Below are 23,206 nucleotides of genomic sequence, written 5' to 3'. Positions count from 1 at the left end.
ACTTTCTGTTCACTCTCTTTTATCAAGTTAACCCCATGTATCTTATTATCATTGAGTTCAGTCTAATACAAAGGTGTACGACATTTTCTACCATATAAGGCTTCATACGGTGCCATTTTAATGCTCGATTGAAAACTATTATTGTAGGCGAATTCAATCAATAGCGAATACTGTTCCCACATACCTTCAAACTCAAGAATGCAACATCTCAACATATCCTTGAGAATCTGAATAATCCGCTCGGATTGACCATCCGTTTGCGGGTGAAAAGTAGTACTGAAATGCAATTTCTTACCTAAAGCCTCCTACAGTTTTTTCCAGAATCGCGAAGTGAATCTCGGGTTTCTATCTGACACAATAGATAATGGCACACTATGCAAGCTCACAATATTGAAAATGTATAACTCAATTAATTTATCAAGCGAGTAATCGGATCGTATCGGAATAAAATGAGCTAATTTTGTCAATCGGTCAACTACAACCCAAATTACATCTTTCTTTCGCGGAGATAGGGGCAAACCCGAAACAAAATCCATTGTCACTCTATCCCATTTCCATTGTTGTAACAAACCGGATGACACTTGATGTTTATATTTAACTTTTTTGACAGATCAAACATTTCAAAACAAATTCAGAGATATCTCTTTTCATTCCAGACCACCAGTATTGCTGTTTCAAATCATTATACATTTTTGTATTACCCGGATGTATAGATAAACAACTGTTGTGAGCTTCGTTCAAAATCATCTGAATCAACTCTGGATTTCTCGAAACACAAATCCTATCTCGGAATCTCAAATAATCATCAGCATCAACTCAGAATTCAGAATCAGAATCCAAATCACACTGAGCTCGTTTTGCTATTATCTCATTATCAACCTTCTAAGCTTCGTAAATCTGCTGTAAGAACAACGGTCTCGCTTTCAATTAAGCTAAAACTGAACCATCATCAGACAAAACTAAATGAGCATTCATAGTACGTAATGCAAACAATGACTTTCGACTTAGAGCATCAGCAACAACATTGGCCTTTCCCGAATGGTAGTCAATAACAAGCTCGTAGTCTGTCAATAACAAGCTAGTAGTCTTTTAGTAGCTCTAGCCATCTTCTCTGTCGCAGATTCAAATCTTTCTGAGTCATCAAATATTTCAAACTTCTATGATCCGAATATACGCAACATTTCTCACCAAACAGATAATGTCGCCAGATTTTCAAAGCGAACACAATAGCCGCTAATTCAAGGTCGTGTGTCGGATAATTCTTTCCATGCGGCTTTAACTGTCTTGAAGCATAAGCTATAACTTTGCCTTTCTGCTTCAAAATGTAACCCAGACCGTTCAACGAAGCATCACTGTAGATCACAAATTTTTTACCCGATTCTGGTTGTACTAATACCGGAGCTTCTGTCAAAAGAGTTCTCAACTGATCAAAGCTTTTTTGACACTTTTCAGACCTTTCAAATTTCACATCTTTCTGAAGTAATTTCGTCAATGGAGTTGCAATCATCGAAAAACCTTTTACGAACTGTGTATAATAACTTGCAAGTCCCAGAAAATTGTGGACTTTAGAAATATTTCTCAGAGGCTTCCAATCCAAAATAGCTGAAATTTTGCTCAGATCAACTCGAATACCTGATGCTGACACAATATGACCCAGAAAACCAAATTCGCTCAACCAGAACTCACATTTGCTAAACTTCACATACAATTGCTTATCAGGCAAATTTTGTAGCACTATTCTCAGATGTTCAGTATGCTCGGATTCATTACGAGAGTAAATCAAAATGTCATCAATAAATACAACAACAAATCGATCTAGGTACGGTCTAAAAATTCAGTTCATTAAGTCCATAAAAACAGTAGGTGTATTAGTTAATCCGAAAGGCGTAACTAAAAACTCATAATGTTTGTACCTCGTTCGGAAAGTAGTTTTCAGAATGTCTGAATCTTTTACTCGCAATTGATAGTAACCTGATCTCAAATCTATCTTTGAAAACACAGTAGCTCCTTTCAACTGATCAAACAAGTCATCAATTCTGGGCAGATAATATTTGTTCTTAATAGTCATTCTGTTCAACTAATGATAATCAATACACATCCTCATCGTGCAGTCTTTCTTTTTCACAAACAAAGCATGAGCACCCTAAGGTGAGAAACTCAGTCTTGCAAATCCTCTATTGGTCAACTCTTGCAACTGAAACTTTAATTCTTTTAACTAGGTCGGAGCCATTCTATACAGAGCTGTCGAAATTGGAGTAGTTCTCGGTAATAATTCAATGTCAAACTCTACTTCTCGAATTGGAGGTAATCTAGGAAGTTCTTCAGGAAACACATCAGGGAATTCACAGACTATAGACACTGATTCAACTTTCTTTTCTATTACCTTCGAATCGATCACATAGGCAAAATAGGCTTCACAACCCTTTCTCACAAAACTCAAAGCTTTCATTGAAGATCTCACAGCCGGTAACCCATTTAAGTTGTTACATTCAATTTGGACTATCTCATAATTCTTGCATCTTAAATAAATAGTTTTCCATTTGCAATTCACAATAGCATCGTGCAAAGTTAGCAAATCCATACCTAGAATTATATCAAACTCATCAAAAGGAAACAACATTAGATCGACCGAAAAACAAATGTCTCAAAACATTAACGGACAATTCTTGCAGACTTTGTCAACCAAAACACATCTGCCTAAGGGGTTTGATACTCTAATTACAAATTCAGTAGACTCTACAAGAAAAGTCTTACTGGATACTAAATTCATGCATATATACGAATGTGTCAATCCTGGATCTATCACTGCAATCATAAAAGTATTGTAAAGAGTAAAAGTATCAGTTATAACATCTGGAGATGAAGCTTCCTCATGAGCTCGAATGGCGTAGGCTCTGGCAGGTGCGCGAGCCTCAGATCTAACAGTTGTATCTTTAGTTCCCATTTGGCTGCCACTCATATTACTCGTATTTCTGGGTGGTCTACCTCGAGCTGAGGTGTTACTCAGTATCAGATTTTGTGCTATCTCTTGTTCAACAGACTCTGGACAATCTCAGATAAGGTGATCTAAAGATTCACATTTGAAACAAGCCGGATCATATAATCTACAATTGCCGAGATGTCTTTTACCATAGTGTTTACACTCAGGTCGATCGGATTGAACATTTCCAACACTCGTAACAAAACTAGTTGGAGCTCTGAAGCTCGAATGTGATCTTGCACGATCTCTACTCGAATATCCCACAGTAGCCTTTGAACGACTATAATCATCTCGAAACTTCTTTGACATAGACTGAAATAATTTACTTGCAGATCTCTTTCTTACATCTCTAGCTTCTGAGTCAATTTTTCTTTTATTTTTCCCGAGTTGTTCAGCTTTACATGCTTGCTCAACAAGCATAACAAACACTTTTATTTCCAAAATCTCGATTAACAATTTGATGTCTTCATTCAAACCATCCTCGAATCTCTTGCACATAATTACTTCAGTCAAAACACATTCTCGTACATATTGGCTCAGTCTCACAAACTCTCGCTCATATTTCATAACAGACATACGACCTTGTTTTAACTCAAGAAACTCTTTACGTTTCTGATCGATAAATCTCTGACTAATGTATTTTTTCAGAATTCAGCTTGGAAGAAATCCTAAGTGACTCGTTCCCTCGGAACCACAGATATTAATGTCTTTCACCAATGATACGCCGTATCTCTCAAAAGTGAAACGACACATTTTAGGCATTTATCCGGAGTCAATGACAATTCATCGAACTCTCTTATCGTATTCTCTAACCAAAACTCGGCTCTCTCAGTATTATCATTAGTAGTAGCACAAAATTTTTCAGCCCCATATTTTCTAATTTTATCGACGGGAGGCTTATTCAACTGAATCGGATTAGCTTGTAGCATGACAGGAACTTGGGGAGGATTGACCGGGGGTGAAGGTTGTGGCACAACCGGATTAGTTCGGATATATTAGGTGAACTAATCGTTCATCATTTGGTAAAAGGCCTGTTTAGCCTCTCCCTCATGGCTACTTGTAGCCGGTCTAAAATCAGATGGCGCTGTCCCTTACGGGGGAGTAGACACATTACTCTCGAGATCGTCAGTTACGGCTTGGTCGGGATCTATTTTCTATATAAAAACATATTTTCATTGTTAGGATTCATCACACTATCGCAGTTCATAAATATGGCATGTATAGCTAGTCTCACATACGCTACGATAGTCCTAAAATCGACTAAACCGTAGCTCTGATACCAACCAAATGTAACACCCCTAACCTGTATCCGTCGTCGGACTAGAGTTAAAAAGCATTACCGGACATATCAAAACATTTAGCATTCATTTCACAATCATCATAGCATCATAGTCATACATCAATACAAAGTCCCTTACATAGGTCAACGAGACCTTAAACATGCTTTAAAAAGGGGTTAGGACTAAACCGAATGCATACAAAATTTTTCAAAACTTAAACATTTTTCAAAGTTATACAGGTCACACACCCGTGTGAACAAGCCGTGTGCCTCACACGACATTAGACACGCCCATGTGTCTAGGCCGTGACAAACAGGACATACATACTGACTTATTCCACACGGCCGGAGATATGCTCGTGTGTCTTGGCCGTGGTCGAAACTGACTTGGGTCACATGGTCGATCATACATCCGTGTGTCTAGCCTGTGTGCCACACACGGCCACCAGACATGCCCGTGTGTCTAGGCGGTGCTCTAGACTGACTTTAAATTGTAGGGTTACCCCAGGGGACACACGACCGTGTAACATGACCGTGTGTCGCACATGGCTGAGACACATGCCTGTGACTCTACACGTGTGGACAAAAATAGGCCAAATTGACACCCATTAAGGGTCCTCCCTACAAGTAACATTAAAGCATCAAATACATCATATTTCTAACCAATTTCAACCACAAACATTCATCATTTATATCATATATTCATCAACTAAATTCATGCTCATTATCCAAACTAAAGCATACCATATTTACCTACCAAACACATTCAATTATACATATCCTTACCACTAAGTTTCATATTATTTCTCATGCCAATCTATTACCAAATTCCAAAATAAGTATATACCATAACTTACCAAAATTGACCATTTCATTTGGTCATTCAAAAATGCATCAAAATGTACCATTTTTAAACACAAAACATATACCAAAAATCCATTCATAATCACATCCATAACTAAGCCATATCACATGGCTAGATATATACACATTACAAAACAGATTCACATACTTCTAGCCTATACATGCCATACTTCAATATATACATTTTCAAAAGGTATCAAAATTGTAATGACCCAAATTTTACGGTTATCAAAAAAGTGAATTTTCGGGTCTCCGTTTCTGAAAAATGGATTTGTAAATATTTATTAAAAATATTTACGAAGACAATTGAGTGGTTAATTAGACTTTAATTAAGTAAATTTAGCTTAATTAAGAGTAATTAGTGGAAAGGATTAAATTGAATAAAGTGTGAAAGTTTAATTATAAATTAAAGAAAAGTTAAAGGGACCAAATAGGCAAATATACCAAGTCCCATAAATGAGGCGGCAAATGTGGATAAAAATCTTAGATTTTTTTCATGAATGTATTATTTAATAAGACTATATTATTATTTTATTATATTGTAATTTATATTAATGATATTATAATATTATTTTAACAATTGTATGGTAATTATAAATACATGTGTAATAAATTAAATACATACACTTGTAATACAACTAAATAATTACTTAAAATATAAGAAATTGTTATTATATTATATTTTATTATATTATATAAATAAGAAAAGAAACATAAGAAACAGAATGAAATTGAAACGAAATAGAGAAGAAACAGGGGAGAAAGAAAGAAAGAAAAAGAAAAGGAAAATTTGGGGTTTCAATGTTCAAAGTTAATTTGGTAAGTCAATTTAATCCATTTTCTTGTAAATTTTGAGTTTATGAAATCCTAGAGATGAATACTACTTGATTTAAGTGAAATTTTGAAAGTTGATAGATTTCTAGATATTGTTATTTTTGAATAAAAAGATGAATTAAGGACTAAATTGATAGAAATTCAAGTTAAAAATGAAATAAGGATTGAATTGTAAAGTGATTCATAAGTTTTATGCTTTAAGGACTAAATTGAAAGAATTTTGAAATTATGGTTTTATGATGAAAAATAGATAATTATGTCTAAGTTTGGTTAAAAATTCAGTAGAAATAAAGTATGAATTAAGATAGAAAAGTAAGTGAATTTAGTTAGGATTAAATTGAAATTAAAAGTAGAAAATCAACATTTTGCACTAAGACTATTTTGGACAGCAGCAGTAGTCTAAGTTTGAAAAATCACCAAAAATTTTAGAAATTGAATTAGAGGATGAATAAAATATGGAATTAAATATTATTGAGTCTAGTTCCTTATAGAAGAAACGGTGTAAGCAATTGAATTGTAAATTATGAGATATAATGAATTTTGTAAGACAAGGTCAGAATGAATTTGGGTTCCCCTGTTCTGACTTTGTAAAATCACCAAAAATTGGAGAAAAATAATTAGAGGCTTAAAGTTATATGTTTAGAATTCCTAATGAGTCTATTTTCAGAAGAAATCAACGGGAATATTATCCGAGTTCTGTACTGTGATATAATTAATTTTTAGTGAAAAAGGGTCGAAACTGTCAGACAGCAGAACAGGGGTGAATTTAAAGAATAAACTGTACTTAATGGCTAAACCAAAAATTCTGAAAATTTTATGGTAAGAAGATTTGTGAGTCTAGTTTCAGGAAAAATTAGCTAATATTAATTTAGAATTCTGTAACTCAAGATATAAATTAGTAATGTATTAACGATTATGAATTGTATTAATTTCGTAGTCAATGTGGTACCGAAAATCTCGGCTAAGAAAGGACAAGACAAAGTCAACGGGAGTTAACTCGAAAATTACGGTTTGTATTTTTATAATCCAAACTTAATATTTAATTATTGAATTTATTATATATTATGTATGGTAGGTGCATTGATTAGATTATTTGAAATAAAATGAATATTGATTGAAATTGAAGGGTGAATTTAATTAATAATTGTTGTATTTTAATTGAATGTTATGGTAAATAATTAGTATGAATTATTGGTATTGTGTTTTTATTGAAATGATTTAATTTGAAAATGTGGTGAAATAATTATGAACATGTGTTTATTGTGGAATTTAATTATTTGAAAATAAAAAGTGAATTGAATTGTATTAAATTATGAATTAATGTGAATAATTGAGATATATATATATATTGAATTGAATGAAAATGTATGAGATTGTGAAAATGTGTGAATATATGTAATTATTGGAATGGTATATTAAGGAAAGAATTATTGAATTGAGAAAGTGAATTATAATTGATACTGAACTAAGATAGAAATTATACTGAAAAGTGAGTTAAATACCCTATTAACTAGTCGGGCTAGTCGGATATAGTTGGCATGCCATAGGATATAAAAGAGTACGGGTTTTTGCCGGCTTACTGATCAGGCACTTATGTGCCGACTACTGTTATTGTTACTGTTACTGTTACCGTTATCGATTCAGCACTTTGTGTGTTGAATACTGTTACTATTACTGTTACTGTTCCGGATTTGTTCCGATGAGGTACTCTGTGTACTGTATTGCTACTGTTACTGTTATTGTTTCGGCTTCGGCCGATGAGGCACTATGTGCCGTACTGGTGTGTTGGTTGGATCATTGTATCCGTCTGAGTCCGAGTCATGTTAATAGGGGTAAATAAAGGTATAAAATAACTAATTCTTACTGAATAATTGACTGTTACCGAATAATTGACTGTTACTGGATAATAGACTGTTACTTAATAACTGAATATTACTGAATAATTGATCATTACTGAATAACTGATTGTCACTGAATAAATGACTGTTACTGAATAACTTAATTGCTACTGAATATCTGATTTTACTAAATAATTGGCTGTTACTGGATAACTGATCAATTGATCGATACTGAATAACTGGTTATTATTGAATAATTGATTGTTACCGAATAAGTGATTGTTACTGAATAAATAATTGTTCTGATTGTTAATGAACATTACTGATTGATTAATTGCTATTGAAATTAATAAATGATTTGAAATTTAAAGTAGACCAAAACAATGGTTGGAAAGTGAATGTTTGAATACTCATTGAGTTTGAATAGTTCAATATATATAAATTAATAAGTTTTATAATTGTTTAAGTGTTTGGATTATAGAAATACCACTGAGTGTATACTCAGCGTACGGTTTGTTTCCGTGCGCAGGTTAAGTTAAGGCTAGACTATTGAATCAACATCCCAGACCGAACCCAAATTCAATGAGGTAAAGTATGTTGGGTATTGATAATGGCATGTACCTAGGATGTTTAATGAGAGTCATTTAGGTTGTAAAAGTATTGATGAAATAAGTAAATTATGGTTGGCAACGGTATATAGTATGAATTTTGAAATTTATTAAAAATTCGTAGTGATTCTAAATTAGTTCCAAATTGAATTTACTGTTCATATTGGATCGCGAGGGCCCATTAATGGGACGACATATTAAAACTAGGATGAGTGTGAATATTTATTTTAATTAATGACTGGAATTGGACTGTACTGACTGGTAATGTCTCGCAACCCTGTTCCGGCGATGGTATAAGGTTAAGGGACGTTACAAAAAATAGAGTTCGATAGTGTGGTGATGATCCTCAACAATCCTTGTGTAACACCCCTAACCCGTATCCGCTTCCAGAATAGGGTTTCAGAGCATTACCACCATTTACAGATCACTTTAAAAAAATTTCACTTAAATACTTACCGATTCAATGCATCAATAAATATATTACCATTCAATCAATGGCTTGGCACTTGCCTAAGCATCAACAACAACACTTGTTAGTGTACTTACACATATTTCATATAAATTCTTATTTTCTCAATATGTCATATTTGAATTTAATACTCGTCTTAACTTACATATTTTCCTTATATTAACATATAAAAGATAATCTCATATGTACATGTCATGATACATATCATTCTCTTACCGTTTCTTTAATAACATATATCATTCATTTCATTATATCAACATTTCATGTACCATATACTTTCCACACCATGTGTCCATATAACATGTACAAATCATAATATAAATTCAATACAAAGATAAATGATTGATGAGCTCATTAATTCCATAATTTTCATGTTCTTCCATTTCTCATATTTATCCCGTTGAATTTCTCGAAATTTCGATGGATTTTCAGAGGTACACTTTTAGTGTACAATTTTGGGTCCGTCAATTCGTACATATATGGATATACCCTTTTTCCAGAGAGCACACTCCCGCGAACCTCATCCTTACAGCGGGATTACCAGTCCAGGATAAATCCCCTGTAATATAAACTCATAGAGTATTGTCGGGATTACCAGTCCAGGCTAAATTTAGACCCTAATTCGGATTTACCCATCCGAGCTAAATCCATTTTCCACATATTCTTCGGGAGGGCTATATTAGGATAGGATCACCCGTCCGGGCTAGATCCTTTTTACCATCTCGAGCTATTTAACGGGAAGCTCATAAAGAGTAATATCGGGAAGCTAATCCGGGCTATAATGGGAAGCTTAATAGAGCCAAAATCAGGTAGTTCACAAAGAACCATATCGGGAAGCTCACGAAGAGCCTATCGGGAAGCTCCGAATAGCCATATATTGGGAAGTTCAAGCGAGCACTATCGAGAAGCTTACAAAGAGCCTATCGGGAAACTCACGAAGAGCCATATATCGGGACGCTCTTAAGAGCTACGGTGTGTCCACAACACATACGGATCACAATCTATCGGGACGCTCCGAAGAGTTATAACGGGAAGCTCATAAGAACCACATAACGGGAAGCTCGAGAGGGCTAATATCAGGACACTCTTTCGAGCTATGGTGTGTCTACAACATATGCAGAACTACAACCAATTCGGGAAACTTTCATCAATCGATTTTCCTTTGTTCAACGGGATTTATCATTTTATCGGGCATTATCAAATATATTCATATCAATTTCATATGCATGACAAAAATACAATTCACAAGTATAATCATGAATTCCATTCCATTCAACCAGGATTTATTTTCAATTTATATCGAGTATTATCAATATTTCATCAATTATCATGAATTGAACATTCAAATCATATTTTCATCACATAACCACATATTTCAAGTGTTTAAAAATACAATTCAAGTTACACAAACTTACCTCATTGATTGTTTGTGTTTATAATTTCATTAATCCGATATCTTTTCTCTTCCACGATTAAGTCTCGTATTTGTGCCATCCGGATCTTTATAAATAAATTTGATCATCATTTTCATTCATTTCATATTCTAATGCATTTAATTAATGCTCTAGGCAAAATTACCATTTTACCCCTAAACTTTTAATTAATGTCGATTTCATCCTTAGGGTCAGGAAAATAAAATTCTTGCAATTTAATCCTTATTTCCAGCTATTATTATCATACATATCGATAACAGTCCATGAATTCTATAAAATATCAGAATTTTCCATAATTTCAACACTTTTCAATTTAATCCCTAAAACATGTTTTCCCCCGATCTTGAACTAAATTAATAATTTATTAAATTTTGTAATTTAAATAATAAAACAATCCATTTCATGCAATTTGGTCATTTCTGACATTTTTATAAAATTGCCCATAAAGTTTTACTTTTATTCAATTTTGTCCTTGAGCTTAAAACATGCAAATTAGCCATGCTAAATGAATATTCATACATATTTTTTTCCTCCTCCTCCTCTCCATTCCACATCCTTAATGTATATAACACACTTGTAAGTAACATTATCTATAATTTTTATTATTTACTTTTATGAATATTCAAGTTATCCATCTATGTCATAGTCACTAAATTATTTATATCTGGAGCTATAGAACTCCAAATTAAGAATCATAAATTTTCTCAGAAACTAGACTCATATGTCTTCTTACCAATAAAATTTCATAATTTTTGGTTGGGTCAAGTAATACAGTTTATTCATTGAAGTCTCCCTGTTCTGCTGTTTGATAGTTTCTATCCTTCTTCACTAAAAATTAATTATCTCCTCGTACAGGATTCGAATGATGTTTCCGTTTGTTTCTATTGAAAATAGACTCATTCATGATTCTAAACATATAAATTTAAGCCCCTAATTATTTTTATACAATTTTTTATGATTTTACAAAGTCAAAACAGGGGAACCCGAAATCATTCTAACCTTGTCCCACAAAATTCATCATATCTCATGATTTAAAATTCCATTTCTTACATCATTTCTTCTATAAGAAACTAGACTTAATAAGATTTAATTTCATATTTTATTCATCCTATAATTAGATTTCTACAATTTTTGATAATTTTTCAAAGTTAAACTACTGCTGCTGTCCAAAACTGTTTTAGTGCAAGATATTAATTACTATGTTATAACACCCTTATTTTCTTTTTCTGCACCATTTCTCATCACTTTCTCTTATTTTCTTTGGTTCTTGATCTCTATAAATTCAAATTTAACTATTTTATTCACCAAATCATTCAATTCAATCCAAAAACACATAATTAGAGAATTTTGCAAATTAGCCCTCACATTTTCAAATTTTGACCCTTTAGTCCCTAATCCACAAAATCACAAAATACACAAAATTTTTTTTTACACATGCTTAGCTGAATTTTTATAGAGTTCATACAAGTCCATATATTTCATTTATTTCACATTTTAGTCCCTCAATTTCTCATTTTTACAATTTAGCCTAAATTACTCAAAATCATCAAAAATTCCAAAATAAAACATGTTAACCCAACACATATATTTCATTTACTATCATCAAACTTCATAAAACTCATAATCTCATCAATGGCATATCTTAAAATCATAATCAAATTCAGAAATTGAGGCATAGGCTTAGTAAAACACAAAGCAACAATCACAAAAACGTAGAAATTATCAAAAACTGAAACAAAAACATACCTAATTCAAAGCTTAATAGTGCCGAACATGAAAGCTCTTCCAACCCTAATTTTCTTTGAGATTTTCGGCCAAAAAGGATGAATAATAAGCTAATTTTGATGTTGGTTTTATTAAATTATTACTTATTTGATAATTTACTAATATACCTTTAATGAATCATTAATAACCAACATATAATTCATGGTAAAAAATGTCCATTAACCTTTTAATGGCATAATAACCTTATAAGGACTTTCATAGAAACAAATCATAGCAATTTAATACATTAACGAATAGCAAGTCACTTTTGCACTTTATGCGATTAGGTTCTTTTATCAAATCGGGCACTCAAACAATGAAATTTTCATACGAAACTTTCACACATGCTTAGTCACATACTGCAAACATAGAAAATAATATTAAAATATTTTTTTGACTCGAATTTTGTGGTCTCGAAACTACTATTCCGACTAAGGTCTAAACCGGACTATTACATATTTAATCTAGTGAATATCTCCCTGTCTATTGTTTGAATTTATGTTTAAGTGATTGTTTGATATCCCCTTAGTTTTACGTCAATCCGATTGTATTGAGGTGGTTTGATATTTTTCAGCAAAAAACTTAAAACACTTTGGATGGAACCTCCATGCTAATTCGTCTAACATCTTCCACTTTAAATTTTTTTATAACATCCAAATTTTAATTTTATTCACAAATAAACCATTCCAATTTCAATATTTTACAAAAATGTTGGATGTCATTATCTTAATTTTAATAACATCCAAAAATTTGGCCATACATGACCCTAAAATGTATTATGAAATTAATTAAAAAATTCACTATATTGAAATAGAACACCCTAAATTTGATAAATTATAGGGGCCGTTTATGATATTATGCCAATTATATATCAAAAAATGAGTTTTTAAAAAAAAAATAAAATTCTCGACCCCCTCTCAACTCACTTCCTACATCCCGCCGCTAAACGAACCTCTCCCTCGCTTCTTCCTCCTCCTCCCGTTCCTTGCCTTGCCTTGCCTTCAAGTTCCCGTCGGACCAGGAAACTTAAAAAGTGGTAATTTTTTGAAACCCTAAACTAACTTGAAGATTGATTCCTACTCGATTCCTGAGATTTTAATAATTAATTCCCGTCATCTGCGTCGCTCTGCTATATTTTATTTTCAGGTTTCGATCCTACTGCTTGTTACTCTTTTCCATCCATCTATACTCTATCTGTTTGCTTTGTCAAGAAGAAGAGTATTTTTTAAAAATAAATTCCTATTCGATTAAGCGGAAATAGCGGACTGTTATCGCCGCTGTTTAAACCCTGTTGACAACTTAAACCCTTTTTCCACGTTATTTTCTAATGGAATTCAATTATGGCCATTTCAATTGCAGCCTTGTTCTCATAGCTGTTTTTATACAGCTCTATTAAACAACTTTACTACCTTAGTAGTATTATAAAATGGAGATAGGACTTGAATTGGATGAATTGGAGATAACTGCCTTACTTTTTTTTTTCCCAGGTTTTCATGAACTTCTATTAGGGTGGAAAAATGGAAAATTCTTGCCCACCTGTAGAGTTGAAGACCGGACAAGATGCATTGAGGTATATGAACTGTTTAATTTGCTCTATTTATTTTCTGCCAAGTTATAGAAAACTAGTGTTTTTTGATATCTTAGTATTGGCATAGACATTAACAGAATGCTGTTTGCATACATATGTAGTTTGGAAGCTAGTGACAGCAATGCTTTAATCTTGCCTACAAAAAGAAGCAAGAAAAGGAGAGGGAAGGATCAGGTATAAATAGTAGCAGTGATGGCAATGCGTGAAAGGGTTCATCTTACCCTTGGTAGTGGTGTAGTTTGGATGCCAATGATAGCACTGCTTTAATCTTGCCCTTGATTTTTTCTTTTGATCATATAAAGAATGAAGTTGTGGTTAAATGCTTGTGTCTACAGGAACTTCAAAGGGTTAAAGAGAAACAAAACCCCAAACTGAGTAAATCTCAGATAAGAAAGTTGAAGAAGATAGAGGTTCTTGCCCTACCTTGATGATTCATACCAACTTGCTTTGCTTCATTTGTTGAGTTAGGTGGATGACTTCTTATTTGTTGGTGCAGGAAGAGAAGGAGAAAGAACTTTTTCTATCAAAGAGCATTGAGGCATTGGAGTACTTTTCCTTTTCCTTTTAAATAATTTATCTTACTTTGTCTTTTGTTGGAAACGTTGTTGAATGTTTGACAAGTGCTACAACACTTAACTTTTTCAGGAAATACAAGATTCCAGAAGATGTATATTCCTTGCTTCAGTCCTCAAAAACTATCGGTCAGGTTTGTATCTTTGAGTCTACCAATTTTAATAATAGGAAATAGTTATTATGCTTAACATGAACTTGCTTTAATAGGCCGAAACAACACGGGAAAAACGGAGGACAGCTATTCAATTTTCTAAAGTAGGTTTAGAAGTTCCACAGTGTGCCAAATCTTCTAAAGTGGGAGATGGTGATCTTTTGTCTTCATCAGAACCTGAAATTGAGTTGGAGGAATTAAACCCGAGGAAGGGTATTAGCCAAAATCAGATTGAGCAATCCATCAAAGTAGAAAAAGAAGTTGCAAAACATGCGGGTGACTCTTTGGCATCTTCTCAGAAGCTGGCTTTTTGTAAGGACCTATCTGCAAGCTGCAATTATGTTGATACCTTACCAACTATGGAGGCTTTCTGCAAGAACAATGATGCACCTTTAGAAGAAGGCATGGAAACCTATTTTCCTAAGTTGCCGGTAGATGGTGGGAGAAAAAGCACCATGTCTATGGTAAGTTAGATTTTGAAAGTCTAACAAATCATTTGAAGGAAGAAATGCAACTAAAGAGATTATATAGATATGATATTTGGTTAGGTATTATACACTTGAGATTTAATGTTTACCAAGCTTTCTGCCTATGTTCCTGTAAGTCAAGCTAGAAAGTATTAGATGTGATGAAAAAGTAGAAATCATATGGAAGATAGGTTGGACATAAAAAATTTACTTCAATTAAAATTTCCAGCTTAATTTCTTTGTTTTCTTGCTTGTTCATCTGCTGTTTTCTGTTTTTGGCTTAATTGAGGTGTTTTGACATGGAGGATGGTGGATGAGAAGTAACTTGGAGAAAAATTTCAAACCCGCTTGAATGCCCCTCTTAGGCTTCCCCCATCTCCTTTTATAGGGGAAATTCTGAACTCTGTTTAATTCCATTTGAATCCCGCACAATTTCCTGATAAGGATGATGTCTCATCTTTGATTTGATGATATTTTTTGTCCTGATGTGGTTGCTTCCATGTTGCATCCTTTTTTGGTCTTTTTCTTTGTTGGTTTTTCCCAAGTAGCTTCCTCTATCTTTTCTTCTACCCTTCTTGGATATTATTTAGATTCATTTCTTCAATTTCATCTAGATTTCATGGATCAATTGACAATCTTGGTGAGTTTCAACTTTCACATGTATTTTTGATTTCTTCAACTATATGTGATGGAGAATCGTCGATCTCCATGTCAGCTATCTTTTTTAATAGTTGAACGGATTCTTTACTTCTATCATCCTGGCGATATTCAGCTCCAGCATCATATGCCAATATTCTTCCACCAAGATTGTCAATTGATTCATTAAATCTAGATGAAATTGAAGAAACGAATCTAGTTAATATCCAAGAAGGATAGAAGAAAAGACAGAGGAAGCTACTTGGGAAAAACCAACAAAGAAAAAAACTAAAAAGCAAGCTACGTGGAAGAAACCACAATTGCATCCCGACAAAAAAAGGAAGCAACGTGAAAGCAACCAAATCAGGACAAAAAATATCATCAAATCAAAGATGAGACATCATCCTGATCAAGAAACTGTGCGGGATTCAAATGAAATTAAACAGAGTTCAGTATTTCTCCTATAAAAGGAGATGGAGGAAGCCTAAGAGGGGCATTCAAGTGGGTTTAAAATTTTTCTCCAAGTTACTTCTCATCCACGATCCTCCCGTATTTTGTAAAACTAGTCTAAGAGGGGATTCAAGTGGGTTTGAATTTTTTCTCTAAGTTACTTTTCATCCACTGTCCTCCCCTATTTTGTAAAACTATTCCTTTACTACTAGTTTTACAAAATAGGAGAGGATGGTGGATGAGAAGTAACTTGGAGGAAAATTTCAAAGCCACTTGAATGCTCTTCTTAGGCTTCCTCCATCTCCTTTTATAGGAGAAATTTTGAACTCTGTTTAATTTCATTTGAATCCCGTACAGTTTCCTGATAAGGATCATGTCTCATCTTTGATTTGATGATATTTTTTGTCTTGATGTGGTTGCTTCCACGTTGCTTCCTTTTTTTGCTTGGATGCAATTGTGGTTTCTTCCACATAGCTTCTTTTTTTGGTCTTTTTCTTTGTTGGTTTTTCCTAAGTAGCTTCTTCTATCTTTTCTTCTATCCTCTTGGATATTATCTAGATTCATTTATTCAATTTCATCTAGATTTAATGAATCAATTGACAATCTTGGTGAGTTTCAACTTTCACATGTATTTTTGATTTCTTCAATATATGAGATGGAAAATCGTCGATCTCCATGTCAGCTATCTTTTTTAATAGTTGAACGGATTTTTTACTTCTATCATCCTGGCGATATCCAGCTCCAGCATCATATGCCAATATTCTTTGTCCATCAGTCCAAAAGCAATACGATTTTTGTTGAAGTAGATATTGGGCTTTGGTCATTAAATCTATTCTTGCTTGGATTTGATAATAACTGGGATTATTGTAAGCATCACCAGATAAGAGACCTAAATTTGATTTCAACATGACTTGTCCTAATGAGCTTTGTCCTTTCCAGGGACCTCTTTCTGCCCCAACTGTTGTAGTGCATGTTTCAAGGCCAGATGAGATTGAGAACAAAAGGAAGGATCTTCCAATAGTCATGATGGAGCAGGAAATAATGGAGGCTATAAATGAGAATTCTACTGTAATTATTTGTGGAGAGACTGGTTGTGGTAAAACCACACAAGTTCCACAGGTATGGTTTTATGATGCATGATTGTGTCTACTTAGTGGGATCTAGAAGCTTTTTTTCCATTTGATGATTCTGTTTTTTACCCTATTCCCCAATGTTTAGTTTCTTTATGAAGCTGGATTTGGTTCAAACCAGTCTACCATTAGAAGTGGTGTCATTGGTATTACTCAACCCCGCCGTGTTGCTGTCCTTGCTACTGCTCAGCGAGTTGCCTTTGAGCTTGGCCTTCATCTAGGTAAAGAAGTTGGGTTTCAAGTTAGGCATGACAAGAAGATTGGAGGCAGATGCTCTATCAAGTTTATGACTGATGGGATTTTACTTAGAGAAGTTCAGGTTTTACTTCCAATTTCTAATACTGTTTTTATCTCTGTGGTAATACTGATGAGTGATGACTATGCATGAAAAATAAATATCTTGCATTCTTTCTTTGGTACTTCCAGTTTAATATTCTTATCACATATCTTCACATTTTGTGGTTCAGAATGATGTTCTATTAAAGCGCTACTCTGTCATTGTTCTGGATGAGGCTCATGAGCGGAGCTTGAACACAGACATACTTATTGGAATGCTTTCTCGTGTAATTCGACTTCGGCAGGTGAAAATTGAAAGATGCTCTACCTTGGGTCAATGAACATAATTTCCTCTCTTATATATATACCTTTATCCTTGCTGTAATTGTGGCAGGATTTGTATGAGAAGCAACAACAGATGATTCTTTCAGGACAAAGTATAAGCCCTGAAAACATGATATATCCATTAAACCTTGTTTTGATGAGTGCTACACTGCGAGTGGAAGACTTCATTTCTGGGAGAAGGTTATTTTGTGTTCCTCCTCCTGTAATCGAGGTTCCTACTAGGCAATATCCCGTCACGATTCATTTCTCAAAGAGAACAGAGCTTGTGGATTATATTGGTCAAGCCTTCAAAAAGGTCATGTCTATACATAAGAGGCTTCCGCCAGGTGGCATACTTGTTTTTGTCACTGGACAGAGAGAAGTAGAGTACTTGTGCCGAAGGTTACGCAAGGCTTCCAAGGGTGTGATCACTAACATTTCTAAAGGGGACAAAAGGACTGAGGCTGCTCCTAACTCTCAAATAAGTTCAGTTGAGGACATTAATATGAAGGATATTAGTGATGCATTTGAGACTAATGAAGACTCAGCCCACCAGAAGACTGACAGGTTGAGCTCATATGATGAAGATCAGTATGATTATCATGAGGATGATTCAGATGCTTCTTATGATTCAGAGACGGATAGCGAACTGGAAACTTTTGATGAGGATGGGAACACATTGGATAAAAAATCCATGGAAAATAGTGGTAACTTGGTTGATGTGTTGGGAGGGGATGGAAGCCTTGCTTCACTGAAGGCTGCTTTTGAAGCTTTGTCTGGGAAAAATGGGTTAGATTCTAATCCTGAGGGACAAGAGGCTGTCTCCATCAATCCAGAGAGCAGCTTAGAGCAACACTCTGCTCCCATTGAAAAAGTTAGTGAAGGTAATAGAGGCCTCAATACTGGTGCCCTACGAGTTCTACCACTTTATGCCATGCTACCTGCAGCTGCACAACTTCGTGTATTTGAGGAGGTGAAGGATGGAGAGCGGCTCGTTGTTGTTGCCACCAATGTGGCTGAAACCTCTTTAACCATCCCTGGAATAAAGTATGTGGTTGACACTGGGAGAGAAAAGGTTAAGAACTACAATCCTACCAATGGTATGGAAACCTATGAGATCCAATGGATAAGTAAAGCATCTGCTGCTCAACGAGCAGGAAGAGCTGGAAGAACCGGTCCTGGCCATTGTTATCGTCTCTATTCTTCAGCAGTCTTTAGTAACATACTGCCTGATTTCTCTTGTGCTGAGATATCTAAAATACCTGTTGATGGTGTTGTTCTTCTTATGAAATCCATGGGCATCGATAAGGTGAGCTTTGCATATATTTTGTTGTTCATCTTTCTCTCTAGAATTGTTTCATATTAGGGTCTATATGGTGCCTATTCAGATACTTTATGGGTTAACATTTGGGATCCCTAGACACATGAATATTTGTTTGGATCCCTAGACACATAAATATTTGTTTTCTTTTGTCTAAATTTGAGCCTATAAACTTTTTCAATAAGTTTTGGCTAATGCACATTTATGATGAGGGATTATTTGCGGTTGAGTTCTGCCAAATTATCTGAAGTCAATCTAAGATGAAGTTTTAAAGCGAACATTTTTGTTATTAGGTTCACTTGCAGTTAGTAATACCCATTTTGGTTACCATATAACTTTTGATCTGTTATGGGCCTTTTAATAAGGTTCCTTAAAGGTTTAGATGTTATGTTGTCTACCTGATCTACAGTAACTTGTATAAAACTTGAAGTTGTTCACCAATGAATATCTTTGTCACGTTTTCTGTACTTTTTTCAGGTTGCAAATTTCCCATTCCCAACTTCTCCAGGACCCACTGCGTTGGTTGAAGCAGAGCGTTGTCTGAAAGCTCTTGAAGCACTTGATGGCAGTGGAAGGTTGACATCTCTGGGGAAAGCCATGGCTCATTATCCAATGAGTCCTCGCCACTCAAGGATGCTCCTTACTGTTATCCAGATAATGAGAAGGGTGAAAAGCTATGCCCGGGCTAATCTGGTTCTTGGATATGCAGTTACAGCTGCTGCAGTTTTGAGCTCGACAAATCCTTTTGTCATACAATATGAAGAAAGCCATAATCAAACTGATGAACCAAAGCGGGATGATGGATCTAATCCCTTAGATAGTGAGAAAGTTTTGAACAAGAAAGAAAAATCGCAGAAAAGAAAACTAAAAGAATTGGCCAAAATGTCACGAGCTAAATTCTCTAATCCTAGTAGTGATACTCTGACAGTTGCTTATGCATTACAGTGTTTTGAGCTTTCAGAAAGCCAAGTGGACTTCTGCAATGCGAACGCATTACATCTGAAAATCATGGAGGAAATGTCAAAGCTAAGAAAGCAGCTTCTTCAGTTGATTTTTAATCAAAATGTTCATTGTGATGTTGGACAAGATTTCTTATGGACTCATGGAACCATGGAAGATGTAGAGCAGTCTTGGAGGGTTGCCTCCAGTAAGTACCCACTTTTACAGAACGAGGAAGAGCTCTTAGGACAAGCTATCTGTGCTGGCTGGGCTGATAGGGTTGCCAAACGCATCAGAGGAGTTTCAAGATCGTCTGAAGGAGATAGGAAGGTAAATACAGTCAGATATCAGGCCTGCTTGGTTACAGAAACCGTCTTTCTCCATCGCGCTTCATCTCTTTCAAGTTCTGCTCCGGAGTTCTTGGTATACAGTGAACTATTACAGACAAAGCGGCCATACATGCATGGGGCAACAAGTGTGAAATCGGATTGGCTTGTTAAATATGCCAAGTCTTATTGCACTTTCTCTGCTCCTCTTACTGATCCTAGACCTTATTATGATCCTCAAACAGATGAAGTATATTGTTGGGTGGTTCCCACTTTCGGGCCTCACCTATGGCAACTTCCAATGCATAATTTGCAGATCAGTAGCAATGCACATCGAGCGACAGTATTTGCATATGCTTTGCTTGAAGGTCAAGTTTTGCCATGCCTAAAGTCTGTCAAGCAATTCATGTCAGCTTCTCCTGATATCATTTTAAAGCCGGAATCATATGGTCAAAGTCGAGTCGGAAATCTTTTACATAAGTTCAAGACCTGGAGGATTGACAGTTGTGGTCAGTTGAGAAAGATATTGGAGGACGATTCAAGAGCATTACATTCAGTAATTCTAGACTGGTTTCAAGAAAGTTTCCACAAACATTTTGAAATGCTTTGGTCAGAGATGCTTTCTGAAGTCCTCCTAGATCCCCAAGAACGTTTTCCCAAGAGATTGAAGAGAGATAAAAGGAAAAAGTAGTGTTGCTTATTTGAAAGTTAGGAATGAAAAATACCTCTATTTTATTTCATTTTATTTATGATTCTTGCAAATCTCAAAATGAGTCTGTAACTTGTATCACAATCTGTAATTGTAAAAGGAAAGAAATTTTGATGTAATGAACCATTTAGAGTTGATGTCGTACAAGTATGAAATGAAAGCATTAGTTTCAGAACTATGACGTGTCCTTGCCTTAACCTGGCAGGTTTCAAGCTGCCTATTACATTTCCTTTTTTCCTTCTTGGTGATGCGCTTTTTTGCCTGTAATAGATATGTAACTTCAGGCATATAATTTTTTTACGGTTAATTTTTAACAAGATTTTAGTATATATTTTCATAGCATTTGACGATCTTCATTAGGGTTGCAGGAAAAGGTGTCCATGTACATTAGATATAGATTATTTAGGTAGTGGTACCCCAGTCTACAAATCACGTTGGGATCGTGCACCCAACGTAATGTTCCTACATTGTTTATTTTATTTCCTAACTACTAATCATAATCAATAATCATTGGTAACAAATTTCCCTATAAATAGGCAACGTTGTGAGCCGATTTCTTCAGCCACCATCTTCCTTTCTTTGTTCATATAGTAACTACATCGCAATGGCTCTCCCACGTCTCTCCTTGCCATTCTCCTTACTTCTACTTTCATTGCTAGTTATTGCTTCGGCTGGCGATTATAGCGATGCTTCATCTAAATATGGTTTCGATGGAATACCGGCTGACGGCCCTCAGGCAAAGCCAGATGAAGCAGAAATACCTCATTATGGCACCAAACCAGACTACTACAAGCCCCAACCAACATACAAAGAGAAGTCTGAGGGAAATGAAAAGCCTGCAGGTTACTACACGAAACCATACGTTATTAAACCAAAGCCAGAAGGAGAAGAAAAGCCTAACTACAAGCCTAAACCTGAAGAAGAAAAACATTATTATGGTAGTAAACCAGACAACTACAAGCAAACAAAGGAAGGTGAAAAACCCGAATATGAAAGAAAACCATACGTCGTTAAACCAGAGCCAAAAGGTGAAGAAAAGTATTACGATGGCACAAAACCGGAAGAAATGAATAATCGTATCTCCATTGCTGTTCAAGGGCTTGTTTTGTGTAACACAGGTTCCAAGTATTACCCAATTCAAGGTAATGTACTCAGACAGTCCTAATACCCCGTTTATGTATTTTGTGTTGATTGAGTGTAATTGGCTACTTAATTTCTCTCATTTATTGGCATGAGCAGGGGCTTCTGCAACGATAACATGTAAAGCTGTTGATGAGGTAGGGGCCGAGAGAACTGTCTCCATTTGCAGCAAAGCAACTGATGCAAAAGGTTACTTCTTTGCTACATTGTCCGATCAAGGTCGTGACAAGTTGAAGCTTAAAGAGTGCAAGGCGTACCTTAAAAGCTCTCCATTGGAGGCCTGCAATGCTCCCACTAATGTCAACAAAGCCATTGAGGGTGCTCTTCTTTCTGCTTTCCGTGTTCTAAAGGAGAAGAAGACGAAATTGTATTCTGTGGGGCCTTTCTTCTACACCACCCAAGCTAAACCAGCGGCAGCCCCTAAATATGGTTACTAAAGTTGAATCCTTTCTTCTTGACTATACAATCTAATTTCCTCCCCCATTTTGATATTCTGTTTTGAAGTTTGAGATGGCAACTTGAGTTGATTCTTTCCTGTGTCAATTTCCATCTTTTTTTTAAGTGAACCCTGTTTGATTTGATGATTGGCTTGCTCCAGTAGTAGCCTCTTTCCGGAACTTGTAACGAACATTGGTCTATCTATAATATTTTGAATATCATTTGTTTTTGATAAATTATGTAAGAAGAGTACGATTTTTTTTTTAATAAAGTTCTAAGCAATCACAAGCATTATGACAAATGGCTAGTTTGAGTAACCACAATACAAAATCAAACCATTACATTGCAAAATAATCTAGACTAAAGTTAATAAACTGACTGAACTAACTGGACTAAAATCCATTCATGGCAACCACAAATGAGACGACTCGAAAACTTACACATAAAATTGTGCATGACAAATCTTGAATCAGGACCCTGGACCTCCACTCTTACCAATTGAACGAAGGCCTCCTTAGCATAATAGAATTTTTAGATTTCTCAAATAAATCAATGGCAAATGTTTTAATTGTGGTTTTTTTTTTGCAAATTTTATTTTTAGAAGATTAGTTCAAAATATTCGACTAAATTAGCCATATGTGCTAATTTTTTTTTAACTGGCCTTTTAGG

At 34.9% G+C, this 23,206-nt stretch overlaps 2 protein-coding genes across 2 annotated transcripts; both read left to right on the top strand.

Moving 5' to 3' along the window:
* The first annotated feature begins 12,965 nt into the window (after positions 1–12,965).
* LOC107953052 (ATP-dependent RNA helicase DEAH13) lies at positions 12,966–21,134 on the top strand. The gene is made up of 12 exons (XM_016888275.2): positions 12,966–13,105; positions 13,557–13,639; positions 13,759–13,831; positions 13,993–14,067; positions 14,154–14,203; positions 14,303–14,363; positions 14,438–14,845; positions 16,874–17,053; positions 17,153–17,383; positions 17,532–17,645; positions 17,735–18,973; positions 19,463–21,134. The coding sequence occupies exons 2-12, from the start codon at positions 13,587–13,589 to the stop codon at positions 20,939–20,941; spliced, it is 3,963 nt and encodes a 1,320-aa protein (XP_016743764.1). The 5' UTR covers positions 12,966–13,105; positions 13,557–13,586; the 3' UTR covers positions 20,942–21,134.
* A 368-nt stretch (positions 21,135–21,502) lies between these two features.
* Positions 21,503–22,769, top strand: LOC107953053 (proline-rich protein 3). Its single transcript, XM_016888276.2, has 2 exons — positions 21,503–22,101; positions 22,199–22,769. The coding sequence occupies exons 1-2, from the start codon at positions 21,564–21,566 to the stop codon at positions 22,534–22,536; spliced, it is 876 nt and encodes a 291-aa protein (XP_016743765.1). The 5' UTR covers positions 21,503–21,563; the 3' UTR covers positions 22,537–22,769.
* The last annotated feature ends 437 nt before the right edge of the window (positions 22,770–23,206 follow it).

The sequence above is a fragment of the Gossypium hirsutum genome, chromosome A07 (genome assembly GCF_007990345.1).
Source record: "Gossypium hirsutum isolate 1008001.06 chromosome A07, Gossypium_hirsutum_v2.1, whole genome shotgun sequence".
NCBI classification, from domain to species: domain Eukaryota; kingdom Viridiplantae; phylum Streptophyta; class Magnoliopsida; order Malvales; family Malvaceae; genus Gossypium; species Gossypium hirsutum.
This window is presented reverse-complemented; position numbering and strand designations above follow the sequence as displayed.

Coding starts and splice junctions, on each gene's coding strand:
- LOC107953052 (XM_016888275.2), top strand. CDS start 13,587: ATGGAAAATTCTTGCCCACCTGTAGAGTTGAAGACCGGACAAGATGCA. Junction 14,068..14,153: donor GAAAGTTGAAGAAGATAGAG/GTTCTTGCCCTA, acceptor TTGTTGGTGCAG/GAAGAGAAGGAGAAAGAACT. Junction 14,846..16,873: donor GAAAAAGCACCATGTCTATG/GTAAGTTAGATT, acceptor TGTCCTTTCCAG/GGACCTCTTTCTGCCCCAAC.
- LOC107953053 (XM_016888276.2), top strand. CDS start 21,564: ATGGCTCTCCCACGTCTCTCCTTGCCATTCTCCTTACTTCTACTTTCA. Junction 22,102..22,198: donor CAAGTATTACCCAATTCAAG/GTAATGTACTCA, acceptor TGGCATGAGCAG/GGGCTTCTGCAACGATAACA.